This window comes from Strix uralensis, chromosome 1 (genome assembly GCF_047716275.1).
Source record: "Strix uralensis isolate ZFMK-TIS-50842 chromosome 1, bStrUra1, whole genome shotgun sequence".
Lineage (NCBI taxonomy): Eukaryota > Metazoa > Chordata > Aves > Strigiformes > Strigidae > Strix > Strix uralensis.
The window spans coordinates 74,014,801-74,032,240 of NC_133972.1; the positions used below are offsets into that span (position 1 = coordinate 74,014,801).

General features: G+C 41.7%; 1 protein-coding gene across 3 annotated transcripts in view; it reads left to right on the top strand.

The window, feature by feature from the left end:
* MBOAT1 (membrane bound glycerophospholipid O-acyltransferase 1) overlaps positions 1 to 17,440 on the top strand; it is a 58,407-nt gene that overhangs the window by 22,680 nt on the left and 18,287 nt on the right. For all 3 annotated transcript variants that reach the window (XM_074870874.1, XM_074870884.1, XM_074870891.1), the window contains 4 exons: positions 1,367 to 1,512; positions 2,040 to 2,117; positions 6,491 to 6,586; positions 15,465 to 15,520. In XM_074870874.1, the coding sequence (XP_074726975.1) occupies positions 1,367 to 1,512; positions 2,040 to 2,117; positions 6,491 to 6,586; positions 15,465 to 15,520 (376 nt within the window). The remainder of the gene's footprint in view (positions 1 to 1,366; positions 1,513 to 2,039; positions 2,118 to 6,490; positions 6,587 to 15,464; positions 15,521 to 17,440) is intronic.

The window sequence follows — 17,440 nt, forward strand, 5'->3', positions numbered from 1 at the left end:
ATCACTGAAATAAAGGAACTGCAGCAGTGTAGCCAACAAATTTTTAATAAAAGCATTTGCTTGAACAGCACCATGCTGGATATAATCCACCAGTATAAAAGCAGTTTGAGGCTGTAGTGTCTTGTTAAACACATTGTAAATGTTTTTGACAAGAAGCTTGGCGGAATCCAACCACCTCTGAACAGCCAGCATGTCGGAGCATTTCCGAGTGAGATATATCATCCTGACCTGGACTGATAGTTTTGGATAATCCTCTAATCTGAGTGATTGCTTAAATGTTGCAGCTTATTTAGTTTTGCTCAGTGTAGGATGACTTGCTGCTAGAGAGCTCAGGGTGAATTTGATTAGTTTTTTTTTTTTTTTAAAAAAAAAAAAAAGGACTTCAGCTGAATAAGCGAATTTAACTCCAGCTGTCTAGGGTCCAGGCTGAATTTAGGGATGTCGTATCCTAATGTTCTGTTAAGAGACAGCTCCTGAGCTCTGTTGTTCCTCTGACTTCTGGGATTTTTGCTGAGGCTGTCAAAGAGAAGGTGACTTGAAGAAGGCAGCTTGGTGTTGGTTTTACTCTGAGGAGTAGTCTCTAGTCATGGACTGCTTGCCCTCCACATGTACCTGTCTTCTGCTCCCACTGCCGTTGCTACTTCCTTACAGTGGGGCCAGACCACTTTCCACACTCTATAGAGACATGCAGTAGCCAAAGAACAATTGGGAGGCATTTTTCTTTAGCTGTCTGCTTGGTGGTAGAGCAAAGTTGTTTTCTTTTGCACTCTTCGACTGCAAAAAAATGGTAAGTTGAAAGGCCTGCTTGGAGAATGCTGTGGAGTGGAGCATTTCAGCTAAGAAGTCTGTCCAGTTACTGCTTGTGAAACAGCATCACATCAGGATTGTTGATTTTGCCCTTGTTTTGGGGTTTGTGGAGAAAGTCAGGCACCAGGGCAGTGCTTCAGAGTCCCAGTCTGCTTCCTGGCCTCTGCCTCCCACCAAGAGAACAGAGATGGGGGTGATGTCCCCTGTGCCTGGGTTGGGCTGGTGTGCCAGCATTGCTGGCAGCAGAGCAGAGCCCTTCTCTGGGGGGAGTGAGAACTGCCCAGAGCCTGCCTGTACCTCGGGTAGCTGGGGCCTGCTCTTCCCCTTGTCTGGGTTTTTGGGTGGCTGGCTACATGCTTGTTTAATCCCTTCTGCCCTTGGCCAAGGAAAGTTACTGCTTGGACTCACAAGTGAGAATGCTAAGAAACAAAAGATTAATTGCTCTCACTTCTTTTCACCTTCTTTTCCTGGCTCCACTCTTTATTGTTCTGAGAATGGAGAGACTCCTTCTCCCTCCTCCTTCAAGAATCACAGCCATTTTTTGTTTTGTCTTTTACAGATCAATTTTGTAGCCTGTCAACTGTTTGCACTTTTGGCTGCGTTTTGGTTTCGTATTTACTTGGGTCCCAGTCATGCCAGCTCTGCTGTTCGCCATGCATTTGCCACTCTCTTTGGAATATACTTTGCTGTCTTCTGCTTTGGGTGGTGAGTATTTAGTCACCATTTAGATAAGGCTTGGGTAAAAATATTTCTTAACTTCATATCAGCTTTTCTGGATTACATCTTTTTAGTCTTAAGGGACTTCCTGTGTTATAAAAAAAAAAAAAATTCATAACCAGCATAACCATCCCAAACCCTCACAGTAAAATCAGCCATGAAAGTATTTGTGAGTGAAGTATTTAATCTGTGATGTTTGTTCTGGAAGTTAAAGCCACACCAGTCTACTGTAAAGATACCTCTTTTGGAAAAGATGTATCCAGTTTGAATATTCACTTTGAGCCAGGCTGCTCTTTCTCTCCATGAAACACGTTGACAATATCATGTCAATAAGTATTAATCTATGTTGGATATTCAGGCTGTAAAGGTGTCATTGTGATAATCCATGTTTACTGATACCCTGATATGACATCACATTTATGACATTTGCATAGAAAAATATTCCCTCGCTCTGAACTGCCAGCCTTTCCAGGTCACATAGAAATTATCTAAATACCGGCTTTGTTGTTTTCAAGGTATTCCATTCATCTTTTTGTCCTGGTGATGATGAATTATGGCATTATGAATATGGCGAGTATTCCCAACATCCACAGGTGAGCTGATGTGGCTGCAAGTCTGGAGCTGCCCCTCTGACAACTTTTTTCCACTCATGGAGAAGCATGAGGGTTTTTTAGGACCATTTTATTTTCTTTTAATTTTCTTTCTCTCTTTTCTCTCTTTTCTTCTCTTCTCTTTTCTCTCTTTTCTCTCTTTTCTCTCTTTTCTCTCTTTTCTCTCTTTTCTTCTCTTTTCTTCTCTTTTCTTCTCTTTTCTTCTCTTTTCTTTTCTTCTCTTTTCTTCTCTTTTCTTCTCTTTTCTTCTCTTTTCTTCTCTTCTCTTTTCTTCTCTTTTCTTCTCTTTTCTTCTCTTTTCTCTCTTTTCTCTCTTTTCTCTCTTTTCTCTCTTTTCTCTCTTTTCTCTCTTTTCTCTCTTTTCTCTCTTTTCTCTCTTTTCTCTCCTCTCTCTCCTCTCTCTCCTCTCTCTCCTCTCTCTCCTCTCTCTCCTCTCTCTCCTCTCTCTCCTCTCTCTCCTCTCTCTCCTCTCTCTCCTCTCTCTCCTCTCTCTCTTCTCTCTCCTCTCTCTCTCCTCTCTCTCCTCTCTCTCCTCTCTCTCTTCTCTCTCCTCTCTCTCTTCTCTCTCTTCTCTCTCCTCTCTCTCTCCTCTCTCTCCTCTCTCTCCTCTCTCTCCTCTCTCTCCTCTCTCTCCTCTCTCTCCTCTCTCTCCTCTCTCTCCTCTCTCTCCTATCTCTCTTCTCTCTTCTCTCTCTCTTCTCTCTCTCTTCTCTCTCCCAGTTACTTGCAGGAGCCTGGTTCATTCAGTTACAGAAGCAGCTGTAATCTCCATTTGTGGTTTTTTGCATTGATATATTGCATTTCCCTCCTAAATTGCTGTCATCAAAAGTTGGTTTTTGCAGGCTTAATAATTTATGCCTAAATCTCTGGTTTCTTAAACATAATGAAGTCATATTCTCCTTGGTCTTGTGTCCTTGAGAATTGCTTTTGATAATCCTTTTTAATGTGTTTTCCCCCTTGCTGTTTGGCCTTTAGGTATTTTCCACTTCTTCTTAAGTTAGGTAGTTCAAATAAGGTCACTGTGGCCGCTTAACTTAGTGATCTACAAAATTAAGTCTTGCATTTGGTACTGGGCTTTGACCTTGAAAAAGTAGAAAGTACCAGAAATGTCATTGCTTTGAAGCAGAAGCTTAGGGCATCATCATGAGAAGTTTTCCGTCATGGGATCTTTCTTTTCCCTATAGAAATGTCTCAGAGGAATGAAGACACCTAAGACTGCTAAAGTGCTTTATCAAACAAATGCCTTCCTGGCCAAAAGGCAAGAAGCACTTTCATATGAAAATGAAAACTACATGGTAGTTATATGTGCTTCTTTTACTGCCTAAGAGGAAGTTCATGTAGAAGAACTTCTTTGCTCAGTCACTGAGCCTTCTTGTGTGCGTACCATACTCTCTCCTAGAGGTCAGCACATGAGAGTTTTTAAAACTGTGTAGGTGGAGTCATTTGGTTCACATCAATCTGCACAAATGGAAATTTTTGTTTGTAAAACTGCAACTTTATAGCGGGCTAGAAGGACAAGCTGGCAGTGCTTCCCACTTCTTTACTTTTGTGTTGGTCTCCCTAACAGCATGTGGTTAATACTGTGGTTTGGTTTGGGTGTGTTACAGGTGGTTTCTGTCTCTACACTGTGTGGCTGTTTCTGTAGCTGCTGCTGAATGCTCACATCCACATCAGTCTGGGCTGGGGAACGGAGACCCTTTCTTCGCTTGTCTTCAGGGCCAGGGCTGTCTGAGGATCTGATGCTCAGATAATCATGTCCCCTTCTTCTTTATCACTTCCTGAGGTGACACCTCTCTAACATCTGCATGGGAACCATCACTTAGGATTTCTCCAGGATTGTTTAGAAACTTGAACCATAAACAGCAGTCTTGTTTATAGCAGTCACTAGCATTTTGCACCAGCAAGATAGGTATTAGTCAAGGAGGCTTTTTTCACCCCCTCACAGAGTCCAAAGCCTGGAAGTCCGGAGTTAATTAATTTTTTAAAAAAGTAATTGGACAATGTTTATGAAAGAAATGCTATCCAGAAACCAGAAGGAAAAATGTGCTGAAAATGTGTATTACTTTCTTCCCGGTCATTGTCCCTGCCCATCACTTGGGGGAAATGCAGGAGTTACTGACTGTAGATCAGAGGAACCAAGTCTGCAGAGGGAATCATCCAATATTTATGTCTTCTGAGACAAGCTGAGGTGGTGGTGGGGAAACGGGCACAGTTTCAACAGGAAACCCACTCACTCTTACTGTTTAGCCAACTAGTCACAATGGGAAAAATAGCTGTATACTGCAACACAAATTAAGCTGGTTCATATAATGTTGCCCACTGCTACAAGATAGTCATGTATTGATTTGAGTTGATGTGAAATAGCAATCCAACATGCTGAAAAACTGTAAGAAGGCTGAGGGGATTGGGTTAGGACTCTTCTACTGTATTCCACTAGCCATAACAGTGTGACTCAAAGTACATCCACATTATTAATTTTGGCAAAATAACAGTGTATTCAAGCTGCTTAAGAATAAGCTTGAAAAATGCCAGTTTAAGGGCTGGACCTGTTCATACAAAGGGCCTGTAAGAGCACTGGATCCTTCATAGTGGTGCTCCAGGACTTGGCTCTTTTTCTCCCCAAACACAAGTGGAAGTGAACAAGAAACTACATAGTTTAACCTGCATGCTCCTTTCCCTGGTTATTTTCTGCTAGTTTGCTTTCCTAGTGAGGCTGCCAGCCTTAAATGGACAAATTAATCCAGCATCAGAAATGTTCCCAGCTGCAGCAGCAATTCAGTATATCTCTCCCTGCTCACCCCCCTTTCAATCTAGCTGCTTTACGCTGAAGCACTGAGGCTTATTTTAGATGCTTCATCCCATCTATCACTGTTAGATGTCTCAGCTGGGTGGCTTGCCTTTGGAGGGATGCTTGCTGTTCTCTGTTAATGAGAGGGAGCCCAAGGACCTTGCTGAGGCTGGACTGGATGCCTGACCCAGATAAAGTAAGATAGATTCTGCTCCGAATCTCCTGAAGAAGCTGTCGCATCTCCTCAGTCTGCCTTTCATGCAGCTGTTTGCTGCGGGCCATGTGACCTGCAGGTTGCCTTGCTATCCATCACTGTCATTCACACTGCACTTTATTGGTCCCCAGGGAGGAAAAACTAATTTCTTCTAAAGCCAGCCATGTTTTGACAAACGCCTGGCTCATTTTAAGTCATCTGCTAACTGTTCGTCGAGTCTGATTTCACCTTTAGATCCCCACCATGATCAATCCTCCTGTGGGTCTGGGGGGACCCTGCTTGGCAATGTGTGCTTACCAGGCTGCCTGACCTCCCGCGGCTCAGCTCTGCTGGGTGTGCAGGATGTGCAGTCTCGGTCTGTAGTCTGCAGGTTGTTGCATCTTTGTCTCCCATGTGGCTAACTTCTGATGCAGGGGGCACCAGTAGACTTGGTCCTGGCCTGTCCATGTGATGCAAGCCTTTTGTTCTGGTGTTCTAGTTCTCCATTGCACTGTCTAGTTTGCTTCATGTGTCAGTCCGTTTCCAGATACCCATCCGCTTCTTGCCTCCCCAGTATCCTCTTTCTTGCTCAGGGAGAAGTGAGTTGTATGAAAGGTTGCATCTGCCCCACCTAGACACTGCAACACTTCTAGCCCTCAGACCATTCAACTCTTAAGACAGAGTCATGCTACTGTCCTGCCTAACATAATTTTGTGATTATCTTGAAAAACAGAGAGTGAATTTGTCATACTCCACTTAAGGAATGCTGCTTCGGTTGGACTCAACGATCTTAAAGGTCCTTTCCGACCTAAGTGATTCTATGATTCTTCTGAAAGATGGCATATTTCAGCATGTAGACCCAAAAAGATTAAGCTACAAGTTATCTGCTTTATACAAAATCAGAAGAGAGAAAATATCTTAAAATTGAAATATTTTAGTTTCTGGTAGATCTGAGGAAGAGTTGTACATGTAAATAAAGAACATTTACAGATAAAAAAGGCAGTGGATAACCTTGGCAACACATGTACAGTATCATCTGGTTTCAAATACGTGAGTCAGAAATTTCAAAATAATACGTGAGCATGGGAACTCTGAAATTGAAATGCCCAACTAGAAGTGATCCTATTTCTTCTTTCCTTTTTTCCCACCCCAGTGTGAGGAGACACCTCTGTAATGTTTTAGCTGGGTGCACAAAACTATCAGTCCTCTTTGAAAATTTCTGCCAGATCTTGTAACATAGCTTCAGACTTGTTAACAACCTAATTTGCAAAAATCAAACTCCACTCCTAAACAAGCCCAAACCCAATTTAAGTGGTTTTAGTTCTTGCTGGTACTTGTGTTGGTAACTATGTGTTCTGTATGTTATTGTTTTAGGTACTCCTTTGTCGTAGCTATGGGATACCTCACGTTGTGCCACATAAGCCGAATATACATATTTCATTATGGTATTCTCACTACAGATTTTTCCGGGTGAGTGAGTCTGCAAGCTGGGTCCTGTGTCAATTAGTATTAGTTGAATTCAGTATGTTTTAAGAACAATTTTTGTTATCTGTAGAGCACCTGCAATTTTGTTTCCCTTAAGCTTTAGAAAGCCTTAGAAAGACTTCTCTTTTTAAGGAAGGAATAAACACTGTGTGATTTTTGTATTGACTCATTGTTTCTGACGTTTTCTTGCTAGGCACTATCTAGTTAGGAAGGTAGAGCTTGGTTAGGTAGACTTCCACCTAGAGCAGCCTGGGAAGATAAGTCTGCCCAGTCACTTGCTGGAGCTGGAGGAGTGCTTACAGCCCTGGTAAGCAGCATGGCTGGTGCTCTGGTCCCTGGTGGGCTGCCCTGAGAGGTGTGGTGGGCTGCCCTCCTCACACCTTCCTAGCCACAGCTGTCTGCTCCGGGTCATCCTTTCCCCTATTCTGATTTATCTTGATGCCCCAGCTGGGAGGGTGTTTCCCACCCCAGTGGACTTGGACAGGGAGTAGATGGCTGGGGGAGCTGGGAGGTGGGTGGGTAACCTGGGCAGAGAGACACTAGAATAGCTTTCGCTCTTGGCGCCGTTCTTACGGGTTCTCTCACGGGGGCAGGTTGTGGCTGCTATTTAAGTCACACAACTTTTTAAATGCCATGCATTTCTGTGGAACGGTGTTTTTCATATATACTGTAGTCTCTGATTTCACTGAAGCAGTAGAGGATGCTTGCAAAAATACAAACAGCTAACCCTATATATTTTGTTATGAGAGGAAGGTATGCTTTTGCATAATTTAAAAACAGTGTGGTAATCTGTATTCCACTTGTTTAATTGAATGTCTGAATACAGAGTAATTAGTAACATACTATGAAAAATTTCTGTAAACTGTCACAGTAAGTTGTAGATGCCTCTTCCAAGCCTCTGTCTTCTTAGAGGCATAGAGTAGGAAATCGAAGGTTTTTGCTGTCTGTGTGCATGTGTCTCTGTGTGAGGTGGTGGATTTAAGCATTTAATTAAATTTCAGAGGGTAGGGGGAAAGTTCCTCTGAGACTGCTGAGTTTTTTTATTAGAGAAGGGGCAGAAATGGGAACTCATAATTTAGAGAAATATAGTTCTATAATATTTTCTGTGGTTCTTTTAATGCACAAAAGCATGTCCTGAAAGAGCATGACATACTGAGAAACCTATAAATGGGACTGGAATGCTGTAACTCTGTGCGTGTGAGACAGAGAGAGAAATGCGAGAGAGCATGCTTTTCTGAATAGTGCATTCAGAAATGCGCTGTGAGGCGTATTAGCTCTCTTTCTGTGAAGACATTTAATAAAGATCCAGCTGAGACTGGGGGTAGAAGAAGAGGAATGGTGGCTGTTTATAGTATAGACTAGGTAGGATTTTCTGCTGTCTTGATGAAAAAGGAGCTACGCTTACCTAATGATGAGCTTGAGGATAATAATGGTACTGGAAGAATAATACCTGAACTTTGTTATTTGATTTTGTCCTGATGCTTCAAGATATAAACCAGTTCCTAAACTTCAGTCAAACAGAAAACTGTCAAGTAGTAAACAACTGGAAAATGTAGTATGGATATGAACTACACCTTCATGGTATATTTTAGAAACTAAGAGTAAATAAATAAATAAATTGTAATGGTGTTATTAAAATCGTGCAATCAAAGTGCTGAAACACAGTTCAGCCTCATAAATCTGTCTTAAAACCTGTTTTCCTCAGCCCCCACAGAGGCTTTATGCACATGCCTAAACAGATGTGATGACCCAGAGAGAGAAAATATACTCCCTGACCACAGTTGTACCATGTATGAGCAGCAGCTGAACCTCCTCTTGCTTGGTCTTTCATGTTTGATGGTTCCACATCTATTGCATGTGGTAACAGGGAAGCATTCAAACAGGCTCCTGGCTGGAAGGGTGGCCTTAAAGTTCTCCCTCTGGACTTCAGAAACAACCAAGACAGAGTCCATCGATCGATGCCCATCTCCCTCCAGCCTCAGATCCTTTTGGATGAACATGGCTGGGGATGTACATTGAGAAGGCAAAACACTGGATTTAAGGGAATCTTTAAGAGGGAACAAAAAGCCTGTCATCTGCTGACTGGTATTTGAGGTCTCAGTATCCCCTAAGTCTCTGGTGATACCTGATTGCAAGGAGGAAGTTTTACTCCAGATCAAATAGGCACATAACCAGTTCTAGTGCCATCAGCTTTCCAATGTCAGTTCTCTAAACTGACAAGCCAGATGTTAAATGGGTGTTTCCCAGTGTCGATGCTGAAAGCTGGCAAACGTTGTTTGCTCTCTTGACCTGCTTTATGCACTTAACAGCTTGCATGCATAACCCTTTTGATGTGTGCTTGCAAATACATTTTTTTGGTTCTTTAGTAACAGTTGATTGTGCTATTTGTTTGGGTCCCCCCAGTTTGAGAACACAGCTGTAAAATACAGGTAGAGATGGAGAGAACAAGCTAACTTTTGAGTCATGACTTAAGTAAACTGGAAAATCGAAGATCAAACTGTGACTCATCACTTAAGATTAAGAACTAAGAAGACTTGCTCCCTACTAGTGACTAGTTAAGTCTTCTAACTGATGCAAAGGGTAGGTTTAGTCACTGACTCCCACAATCAAAACTGTACTCAAGCTGCTTGCAGCAATTCCTTGATTTAAGAGTTTTTCATGTATTGCATAGTACTTGGGTGAAAACTCCATTTTATTTTTTTTTACAACTACGAGCCAGGTTTTAATGAAAACAAATTCCAGTTTGCTACACTTTTAATTACTTTTTTAAAAATGTATAGATATTTTATCAAAGTTCTTTCATTTATATTATTTCACAAAAATGTGGTGACATACTTTAGGAATTTTCTCTTGACTGTTTTCTCAAAGAAAACTATCCATTTTTGAACACTAATCATAAAATACCTGAATGCTGTGCTTCCCCCTTAATTCAAATCAGTCTTTGAGAGAAACATGCATATTTTATTTTGCTTGGTTTGCCATGGCATTTATACATTGTACCTAGGAAAACTAAATCCTAACTCTTTCTCTTTTTTGTCTCTCTTATTTCTTCTTCTTTATGCTAAGAGGATTATGCTGGTAAGTTGCCTGGTTTCTATACAACTTTATAAAAATGGTAATGTGAGCATACAGTTTGGGGTTTTTTTTTCTTTGTATCACAGGCTCAGACCAAGTATAGTAATATTATGGCTTTAGAGAGAAATTAGTTTAAAATAAATCAAGGGATCTTGACTAGGATTTTTGGAAACTAGTAATAGATATGGTTTCAATCTAGCAAGCTACATGAAGAAATGCCATATGCATATGATCATCTGGATGGAATTCAGAAGAGCTCCTTGTCCGTATGAAGCTCTGTCTGCTTTAATCCTTTGCTTGATTAAGACCATAGAGGTTTTTGGTTTCCTCTTCAAATTTGTGCAGTATCTGAGCAAGGTTTCCTAATATTGCAGCTCATTCAGTGAATGTCAGGGAATGGTTATGCATATGTGAGTTTCTTTGTGCCATTCCTTACAGAAAAGAAACTCAAGTTTGTGAAAATCACCACACACACTGGCATTGCTTTCAATCTTCTGTTGGTCTTGGAGAGACCAGACCTGAATTATCAGGGGGACACGAGCAGTTTTCCTCCCTGCAGATGTCAACTCTGTACCTCTTACATGAGTGTTTTGGTGGACATCACTCTCCAGAAGGAATGGACATCTTGATGTGTTTGCTCTGTCCCAAATGCAGAACAGCAACAGCATTCTCAGCAAACTGCTTAGAAAGGGATGGCCATTGAAAGAGTGCTCACCAAAAGCTATATAAGCAGATACTTTAGTAACAAGTGTCACTTCAGGCAGTGAATTTCTGTCGGGTGGTTAGTGCTTTGTTGCTGGTTTTGCCCCTCTCAGTGGCTTAGTTTCAACCAAGGAACAAAGGTATAACAGCTGTTTTTTACAAAGGAAACCCACTTGCTGATGGAAACAAGCATAGATGTACTCTGTTACGATGTTAAAACACAATGCAGAAATACTAACTGGTCCTGTGAGTTCAGTTGGTTATTTTTATTTTCTTGTCTTTTTAAAAAGTGTATGAAGTGCAGTAAGTTGTTGAAGTGTGTGTTCCAGCAGCTCTGGGTAACTTTGGTCGGCAGCAAGTCCCCAGTGGCAGTACAGCAGCGCAGGTGCAGGATGAGTAGGGGGAGGTTAGTCAGTTTTCTGTGCCCGCTCGCTGCTTGGCTGCTCCCCTGGGCATTTGTCCACTTGAAACTGCTCTGAGGTCACTTACCATTGGTTACACAGAAGTCCTGCAAGAGCTGCAATGTGGGAATTAGCCAGAATTCAAGCAGGCAGGCATTACTAGAGAGCTCCACACTAGTGCATCCCAGGACACTTCTCCAGAAGTAAATACTCTAAGTAAAATGCTTCTATCATGAAGGTGTAAGAAACGCTCTTTTGGAAGCTTTCACCAAAAAAACCATGAAGCAAATTGGAAGTTGCTTTGGAGACATGAGTGTGTTTAGTGAAGTATTTTTTTTCCTCTGTGGGCTTCAGCACTTCTTCATTTTGCTGTCGAAAGCAAAAGTAAGCACCCGCTGCCAGCAAAGCTGTGGTGGTGCCTCTGGCTTGCCAATCCCCTCAGCAGTAACAGTTAGTGTCGTAGCAGAGTGTGACTGTGTGAACTTCTCATCGTGGCTTCTGGGCTAAAGAGATAAACCTGAAATAAATGTTTGCTGTTTTGGAGTCTTGTCTGCAATGAGCCTTTTGACTCCACCTCCTCTCTTAGTGAAATCAGGTCAGTGGAAACTATTTCTAGTAAGCATGTGCCAGACTCCTCCACGGGATTACCTAAGGTCAGACAGACTCTACTTGGTAAACGTCATTTCTCTTGTAGCCATCGAGGCTTGCTCAGTGCAGAATCCAGCCTGTGTTATGGGGAGGATCCCCACAGCAGGCTACAACCGATGCTGACATCTTCAGTTCCACTGGCCTGTGCTTCCGGGCAAATTTATTGTGTTGGGGCAAACCATGTTTAAAAATGACACTAACTGGTATGTTTTCATTTGGAAGGTTTAATTAGGGGGTTAAACCCCTTTATTGATCATTCTCTGTAAACTGTTGCATCTTTGTCTTCTGTTACTTTTCAAGGCATCTAAGTAAGGTAAAGACAATTTTGGGGCTTTTTAAACATTTTTTTTTTATTTGTTGAAATTTTCTATTTCATACCGACTCCCTGGGACCATTTATTGATTTTTTTTTTTTTAAATTTTTTTTTTAGTTAAAAGTTGGCCACTGTGATTTGTGTGTGGGAGGTACAAGGCAGCTACACCTGAGATTAAACTCTTAGCCAATATCTAAAACATTGTGCGGGGAAGTCACACCACATGTAAATCAAAATCTGTGTTTCTATGCTAATTTGTAACTGTAGCGCTTAGTAGGACAGGTGAAGAGGAGAGGATGTAGAATCAGCACTCTGCATGTGGCTGCAAAGCATTTGGAAGGTGTTCAAATACAATGGAGTTGAAATAATTTAGACTTCTTAAATGTGTTTTATTTCAAATGATTCTTTTCTAGGGGTAGGTCTTCATGCCCAAAGGAGTGCCAGAAGAAGGGAGAGCTCCAGTACTGCCATTGTTTTGTTGTGCTCTGCCCTTTCCTGCAGTGAAGGGTTGGTCCCCCAGTGAGATCAAGTCAGTGGGAGAGTGGTAGACAGGTGAGGGAGGAGGAAGATGCTCCCTGTTCACCTGAAATTTTGCTTACCTTTTGTGTGAGGCGTTTAATGATATGTGATACTGATCTTGTGAAAGATTTAGAGGATCCCATTGCCACTGTACAGCAGGTTTCCATCTTCCTGAGTGTGGTATAGAAGAGATACATAGATGTGTAATATGATGATGGCAGGAGAGAGAACTGAAGGTATGTCAGATGCAGTTTGTGGGTCTCCCTCACCCACAGTATCAGCAGCATCGCTTTTGTGCTCACTTGTCTCATCTGGAGTTGGGATTTGAGGGAGGCAGACCACTGTCTTTTCTGATTAAAATGCGTGAGAGGCTGACGTGTTCTGCTGGGTTACAGTGTGGCATCAATGAGGCGGTGAATTCCTAATATAGATGAAGAAAGCCACTCTTCTCTGTGTTTATACATTGTATGACTTTAGTGCAGACTGCACTTCTGCTTCACTCGGATAATCAGCACATCAAGATTGTTTGCATTTTGCTTCTCTCTGGCTTACGGTGGGGGGCCCAATCTTCTAAGACAAGTGTCTAAATTTAGGCACTTAAAGGCACACAGTTTTGGCTCTGAGCCTGAGGTTTAAAGTTACCCACTTCAATATTGGCATGAAGTGCTTGCTTTAAGAAACATATGCAACAAATTGAACCAATTTGAAACAAGTGTTACTGTTCACCCATAAAGCTAAAAGGTCAAGCACTGACAAAATAAAAATCTGTGTTTATTGCAGTAGAACTGCTGGTTCACTGACAGCCTCTGTCTCTCTTAAGGATAAAAAAAAATCTGCTTTTTGTATGTTTAAAGGATTGGGATTTATGTACCTTTGAAACCAAAGCTAAATTTTTGTCTGAATAGGAAAATTACTTGGAGCAATAGGATGTTGAAGATAATAGTGAAAACAACTTCCAAATAACTTTTCTTGAAAGGTGAATTGGAATAAAAATTACAATGACTATTTCACAATATTGGAGTTGTCTGGAAGGTGAACAGTCATTGTTGAATTTGTCCATTCCTTAGCTGCAATCAGTGGACTAGGTGACCCAAGGAGAGCTGCTGTACAAACCCTTCTGTTGTGGTTGTATTCCAGATCTGTGTATATTTAAGCTTGTTCCGGATTTTAAGTGCAAGCTTTTATACTGACATTTCAAGTAGAGACTGCTGAACTGATACAAATAGTTTCTGATTAAGAAATTGGCTGATATTGCATATTCTCTGGTTTTGGGTAGAAAATGCAAATTAGCCATGCAGAATTACATGTGGACTCTTGAAAAAGATCAGCTATATTTAGTATTAAAAAAAAAAAAGACCACTTACAATGAAAGAATGTCTTTGTCCAGTATTCTTGTGTTTAATATGCTCAGCATATTAATTATCTTGAAAATCAGTTTGATTTATCATAGTGGGATAGTCAGATTGCATACAGTTTAACTTAGCCATTGGGTTTACATTTGTTGTAACCAGTAGGTCGATTTAGTCGAGGATGATTGAGAATCTCTTTAAAATCTGCAGAACATGAATAGTTGACTGTTATTTTAGACAGAGGTATCATTGAATGTAACTTCTGCTTTTATTTTCTTACTTTGAGAAATCAGTGGGGAAAATACAGTGCTCAAATTAAAAAAAATCCTTCAGCTTTTTTTCTTTCATTGAATTCCAGAAAATATATTACAATATTTAAAATGAATAGCCATAATATTTAGAGTAATCATCTACATTTCTTAAAAAGGTTCCATATACTGGTCAAACTCTGGAAATATCACGTACACAAACTTGGGTTTTAATTTCCATGTTGAAAACATTGTGTTCAAGCAGAAACCTCTGTATGATTTATGTTGATAATTTATCACCAAATCGACAAACAATTCATTGTATTAATCCTCAGCAAAGACAAATCTCTTCTGTTGAACTGGTTTTACATATAATCACCACAATTAGTGATTTGAAAATAATGACGTATCCTCATCACCCGTTACAACCTCCTGGCTATTGCAGTGGTAAAAGTCTCGTAGGTAGTGTGAGATCTGGGCACCCTGTGCTGGTGTCCCTAGTGGCAGTGTGGGCAGGTGCTCGTCCCTCGCTTTGCCTGCCATGGGTCCTTCCAGATTACAGATGTTCTGTGCCAGGTTTTGTGTTTTGGGCTCCACAGCCCTTAGAAGCTGTATATGGACCACAATTAGCCCTGGAGCATCTGCTTATGAGGGACTGGTTAGTTGTCCCCATGGTTTCTCCCCAATCTTTCTTCTTGTGTACCTCTGAATCTGTGTCTACCCTCCTGGGGGCTAGCTCCAGATGCCACCAAGCTGAGTTTTGCCTTTTTTCTATTCCTTAGCTGCAGCAGCTCACATTTGCCTACAATGCTAAGAAGCTCCATAAAGCTGGATACTGGAAGTATAAGCAGCCCCTACTGAATGTAGTTCGCTGCTTGTTTGGTTGGCCCCAAAGCTGCTGAGTGGTTGTAGCCTGTAAGCATGGCTCAGGTACAGATAGCTCATGTTTTTGGGACGCTCCAGATCCCACATGCCCAAACGCTTCTAGCTGGATGGCACATCTGTGTCCATAAGGCTGTCCACAAGGCACTTGCATGGCCAAGAAGCAAGTGGGAAACTGCTGTGCTGACAGCTATTCTGGTATTTGAATGCAGTCCTAGCTGATAGGGCTATTCATGTGGGGAAATAAGCATGTGTATCTGCAGAGTCAACCTTTTTTTTAGGGCACTGAGGAGACGGACAATAGGAGAGTAACAGTAAGAAGAGCCAGAGTTATGTTACAGCAGCATTGCTGTATTCTAGTGTTGCATTGTGTGGGGCTTGAATTTGGTCTTTGCCTGAAAGAAAGCCCAGTGGACTGCAGAAGCTGGTGTTTCCTAGTGGTGCGATTTCTTCTGAATTACAATTTGCACTGCTGCAGGATGGGAAGACATAAAATAAGGCTTTGTGTGCACTTAGCAATTAAAAATTCCAGTGCAAGTTACTGTGGGGTTGTTTTGAACCCAGGCAATTGTCTTATGCCTGAGTTCCTCCTTCAGTTTTAATTGGATGTTTTTCACTTGTTGCTAATACAGCTATGCCTTTTAAAGGGATAAAGACATTCAATAAGGAACTTGGGAATAATTTGTATTACAAGACATGTAACTGTTGTTTCTGTCTTTGTTGTAGTCCACTGATGATAATTACACAGAAGATCACAACACTTGCATGCCAGTTACATGATGGTAAGAAAAGGAATCTCTTCTCATGTCCTGAAGACAGCCTTTTTATTCCAGTCCATTCTGTGGTTGAGTTACAGAGTTGGACAAATGTAGTTCAGCAAATTGCTCCAAATGAAGATGAATGCTTTGTGGAGAAAAATGAGAAACTTCAAGTTTTGATCAGTTCTCTAGGATCAAACTGTCTTTGCAGTAATGAAGACAACTGTTTTCCCCTTTGGGTGCTCTACTTCCTTGGGGCCTGATTTGGATTTTAGCTAGTATCAGTATCTGCTGTTTAGATGCCACAGTGCATCTCCATTAAGCGCTCTGAAGCTGTTATTGATTCTCAAAAATCAAGGGTTGTGTTTGATGCTTAGGTTCAATCATTAATGTTAATGTAGCAAAAATATGCTATCACTGATATATTCAGTGATAGTTTACTCCATGAGTTGAGAGATGGAATTCAATAGCTATTTCCCAGTGCAGAAAGAAGCACAGTTGCAAGCAAAATAACATTGTCTTCAGTCTTGTGCTGTGCTGTGACAATGAAAACTATTATTTCCACAGTAAAATGCCTGTGTCTAGTTCAGTGCAAAGGCTAGAAATGTCAGATGTCATCAGTACCGTTATTGCCCATGTCTACTGATGTTGCGGTGTGAATTTCTGATGGTCTGAGGCCCACCGCATTATAAACTGTGGGTGGCTAAGTAAGTAGCCTGCTATAGAGTTGTTATGATCTGGGATTTAGCTGATGGCCACACCACAGACCGCAGGGTCTGCCATCGTTTGCAAGTCATGTTTACACAGGTGGGTCTGCTGTTTTTAGCTGACTATAATGAATGCACCTTGAAGCTCGGCTGATTGTCCTTATCATTGACATTCACGTTGCTGGGGCTTCTCTGCTTCTGTTATTTAAGCTTGCCGGCTCAAGTATCCTGCGTGCCCTAGTGGTGTGCAGCCCAGGTGCACACCTAGAATATTGAAGGTAAACGAACAGACAGAAAGGAACAGTTAACAGCAGAGGCTGGAGCATTTTAAGCAAACCAGAAATCCCACAGGTTAATGATGGTGGAAAAGGCTCGTTACTTTGTGAACATCCACATATGGAGCAGTTGATCAGATGGAGGCAGCTTTGCAGTTCAAGCATCAGTGACAACTTTCTGTTTGTAAAACTTTAATGTAACTGCCCTTAAATGGAAACAGACAAACAAAATACCCAGCCCTTTAAGTGCTTAATTGTTTCCCTGGAACTGGACTTCTCAGTATTTACAAACTGAAATAAGGGAGAGAAAATGGAAATTAGCAGTTTATCAGCAGTCTTTTTTAGGAAATGGGTCTTGTGTGTGTATTGGTAATGGCCAGTAAGTTTAGAACAGTAGTGTTAATTGATGCCAGGCCCCTGATCTTGTGAAGCTGTATATATTGCATGCTCAGCATCAAGTGCTGTGATTGATCCCAGGGTGAGCTGTTCTGCTGAAGTCAGTGAGATTTCTCACAGTAAGCACAGCTAAAGCTTCAGAGTCAAGGTTTTGAGATACTTGCTATGAACAACATCTGTTTACGCACTGGCCATCATACAAGATTTTTCCATAGTTTTCCTGGGACAGCGAGTCTGCGCTTTACCTCTGGCCCCAAAGGTCTTGTGCGCTCAACAGGAGGTTGCCCTTCCAGTCTGGACCTTGTACAATTCCAGATTATTACTGATGTTTGCGTTTAGGCTTGCTCCAGCAGCAGGCAGCCAGGCTGCTTGTTCACACCAGTGGAGCTTCTGTTCCGAGAGCCCTTTCTCTTCCACTGCCCACTCCTCCTGCTGTGAAATGCTCCATTTCTCACCAAGGACCCAGCGGGAAGCTTGTGTTTAAATGAGCCAGCGGCTTCTGGGAACAGAGGTTTTTCCAGCCCAGGACTGTTAGTAGAGGCTGCTGGGGGTCGCTGCCAGTTGGT